The 3,948-nt window shown below is 44.1% G+C and overlaps 1 protein-coding gene across 1 annotated transcript in view; it reads right to left on the minus strand.

Annotated features, from left to right (window-relative positions):
* The window catches only part of LOC105295717 (zinc finger protein 212), a 31,375-nt gene that overhangs the window by 6,055 nt on the left and 21,372 nt on the right, over nt 1–3,948 (minus strand). Inside the window, exons 3-6 of the mRNA XM_023533795.1 lie at nt 3,821–3,908; nt 3,610–3,736; nt 3,319–3,447; nt 6–82 (exon numbers count right to left, since the gene is read on the minus strand). Coding sequence (XP_023389563.1) covers nt 6–82; nt 3,319–3,447; nt 3,610–3,736; nt 3,821–3,908 — 421 coding nt within the window. The remainder of the gene's footprint in view (nt 1–5; nt 83–3,318; nt 3,448–3,609; nt 3,737–3,820; nt 3,909–3,948) is intronic.

Genomic DNA, 3,948 nt, shown 5'->3' on the forward strand with positions numbered 1-3,948 from the left:
GAGACTTGCTGGTGCTGGTGCTCAGGGGGCTGCCTCTCTTGTGGCTCCTTCCGGACAGGGCTGGCTGGGCTGGCGATGTGCTCTGGGTATGGAGGGAGGTTGGGGGAACACAAATCAGTGACACTGAGGACAATACAAAGTTCCCCAAGCCAGAAGCCTACATTCAGTCACCGGGACCTGGGACATAAGGGCAAACACAGGATATGATAATTAAGTGGACTTCACTGATCATCTCGTGACTACATTCTAGGCCAAAGCCTTCATGTCTGACAGAAGGAAGCAGTACGGCACTGTAACTCACCTGATGGTACTAGACAGGTCACACAGCAGGGCCAAGGGTCTGCCCTTCCCGGATTCCTGGCTCAGAACACTGTAACAGTGACTCCTAATCTTAAGTCCTCCCCCAGGCTAGTGTATAAGGATCTCCTGGGGAGCACCCCAAGATTCTCATCAGTAGATATGGGTGGGCCTAAGAAGTTTATCTTTTTAAAAAGCTTCCTAGGGCAAAAGAGATGAGTATTTCACAGAAGTTAATAAACAGTTATAATGGCCCATAAACAAACAAAAAGATACTAAACCACACTCATAATGAGAGAGATACCATTAAAATCACACTGCTAGCCAAGCCAGACAGATCCTCCAAAACTACAGACCAATGTCTCTAATGACCTTATGTAAAAAACCTCAACAAAACAGCAGCAAACCAAAATCAGCAGCATATTAAAAGGATTAAACACAACCGAGTAGATTCATTCCTGGAATGCGAGGGTGCTTCAATGTATGAACTTAGGTCAACAGAATACACCATATTAACAGAACAAAGGGAGAAAAAACCCCAAGATCACCTCAGCTGATGAAGAAAAATGAACTTAACTGTATACTGAGTTGGTGACATAATCACAGAGAAAATAATTATTTCAAGTGACTTTAAAAGGCATTATTTTGTCTGTAAGTCCTTGAATGAAATGCATTCAGAGAACAAGAGCTGCAAAGAAATCTCAGATTTCAATCAAAAATCTAACTGCTAGTACTAGTAATACTGGCTTTATATTTTAAAATTATAAGATATTATAGGAGAATGAAAATATTAGGACTGCACATAGATAATGCATATAAGTAATTATGCTAATATAGTAAGAAATTGAAAATATCCATGTAAAAAAAAAGTAACATACAAGTATAAAATCAAATAACATTATATTTGAATTAGAAATATCAATGTAAACTCATGATTTTTCTTTCAAAAATTCACGTTTTCTGAAAACACTTATTAGTAGTAATTGTCAAAAATTAGCTACTACTTGCACTCATGCTGCAGTCTCTAAATATCATTCCTCACCGAAAGGAATCAAAACTCCTTGGAGAAATTTTTATTCCAGGTCTGGGGCAAGAAATATACAAGATGACTCAGGAACATCTTATGATGTCTGAAAGCCACTGAAGTCACAGCAAAATGACCTAAGGGCCAACTTTAAGGGGCTTCCATGAGCTAAAGATGGGACAATTAAGCATGAAAATAAGTGGCTGCAAAGAGTTGGCATATATCCTGGCAGCTGCAACTCTTCATTCTGATGAAGGGAAAGAATTAAGTATTACCCTTCCTTTTCTGTACAGACTGTATTTCAGGGCCACTAAAAGAGTTAACTAGAGAAATTATTCTTTATAAAAGAATTTCAGCTACTCAGTGCAGAAGTAACAACAGAGTTTCACCATTCTGCAATCCCTAACGAAATAACGAATATGGGCAATAATCTTCAATGACCATTAAAATCATCAGGTGAAAAGTTGATGGAGAACTTTATAATAAGAGGATTAAGGGGCTGATGATCACAAAAAAGCAGCAACTGGACCCTCTATGTCTCCTGACGTGATGTAGCAGGGAGTACACAGCACCACCTCTGAAGTAGACTTGCCAATGAGATTGAACCTGAATCTAAATAAGCCTCTAGATTGATCTACCAGTTTACAGGAAATGGAAGAAATAGAAGAACATGTTAAATGACACTAAATCCAGAATGTGGGAAATAATGGCATTTAAAAAGTAAATATTAAAATTTTGACACATAGATGACATTAAAAGGGGGGAGGTGAGGACAGTCCGTCAATTGATGGAGAAACAAAATGTGGTATATCTACACAATGGAATATTATTTGGCCATGAAAAGGAATGAAGTATTGATACCTGCTACGACGTGGGTAAATCTAGAAAACGTGCTCAGTGGAAGAAGGCAGACCCAAAAAGTCACATGGCGTATGATTCCATTTATACAAAATGCCTAGAATAGGTGAATGTATAGAGATAGAAAGCAGATTGGTGGTTGCCTAGGGCTGGGGAATAGGGAGAGAGGAACAAAAAGTTGTCTAACATCTATAGGTTCTTTTAGGTGAGACAAGAAAATTTTTAAATTAGACTGTGGTGATGGCCACAAAACTCTGTAAATATAGTAAAAATGCTGAATTATATACTTTAGCCCATGAATTGCATAGTATGTTAATTATATCTCAATAAAGTTGTTGGGGAAGGTATAAGCTTTTTATGGACTTTTTGTAAGCCAGACGCATTATGTAGACTGGTTTATTAGAAATAGGATCCAAACACCTAAAGAGACAATCGAGGAAAACAGAACATGTTCTAGGTATTAGATATTAATCTGTTGGGTGTGATAATGGTATTTTGGTTATGTTTAGAAAAAAGGAAGAAGCAAATGTGGCAAATTCTTAATCATCGTTGAATCTGATGATTTGGAGGTCCACTGTAGAATTTTACTTCCATTTATTTTTAAATTTTTTTATTTATTTAACCAAAAAAACTCCCAGAAGATTCTGATATACAGTCAACTTTGAAATCACCGTCCTATACACAGCAGCTGTGGGGACAAAGTTGTCCCCAGGCTCCTCCTCCAGGAGGGTCCACTTCCACAAAGGGCAGCCAGAACACTGCAGGCCGTACAGCTACAGGTTACAGTTGGGGAGCAGAGGCTGACGGGGAAGCAGGAGGCGGTAGCAACGATGCTGCTGCTGCCACTAGCCTTACTGCCGATAACAAGTGCGCACTTACATAAAACGCTCCGCCTTACGCCTGCCATCATCCCCTTAGCCCTCCCAGCCGCCATGCGGGGCAAGCACTGCCGCCCCCTCGCACAGATGCAGAAACTGTGCAGCTCGAAAGCGAAAGCCCCGCCCCTGCCCTGACTGGCCGGCCTGGGACAGATCATGCCCGCTTTGGGTCAAGGGCCTGTGTAGCACATCTGGGGAGCCCAGGGGAGTGGGGACATGGTTCAGGTTGCCCCAGCTGGTCCCCGTCTTGCGCCCACTCACCAGGGCCCAGCCTCCTTGGGCGTGCTGCCTCGCTCTCTTTCCCTTCCTCCTGGCCCCACAGGCCTTCAGGACAAGGCTCTTCTCCCCTCTCCATGCGGGTGAGGATGTCCGGTTTGGAGATGGCATAATCTGCGTATAGAACGGAGACAGAGAGCTGGGTCAGGGCTGGACGCCTGCTACGCAATTGCCCAGAGATAGAGACACCAGAGGAACAGAAGCCAAAGCGAGGACACAAGACTGCAGGAGGCCGACCTGTAAACGAAGGCCCAGATCTCTTCTCCGCGGCCTTACCCAGGGAGACCAGCATCTCGTAGTTGCCCCTCATCACGTGCTTGTAGAGCTCCTTCTGCCACTCGTCCAGCTTGCCCCACTCCAGCTCAGAGAAATACACGGCCACGTCATCAAAGGTCACAGGCACCTGGAACCACAAGCCTCATGCACGCTCGCCCATACTTACAGGCACGGTCCCTTAGGCTGTCCCACCCCAGGGGCCCAGGGTTACCTTGGGGACCTCCCCCTTGCTGCCCGGGGGCAGCCGCAGGACCCAGAAGTTCCTGTTCCTCAGCAGGTTCTCCATGTTCTCCAGCCGCCTCTGCAGCAGCCCGTACTCCTGCAGCAGCGTCCCCAGCA

Source organism: Pteropus vampyrus, unplaced genomic scaffold (assembly GCF_000151845.1).
Source record: "Pteropus vampyrus isolate Shadow unplaced genomic scaffold, Pvam_2.0 Scaffold112, whole genome shotgun sequence".
Classification (NCBI taxonomy): Eukaryota; Metazoa; Chordata; class Mammalia; order Chiroptera; family Pteropodidae; genus Pteropus; species Pteropus vampyrus.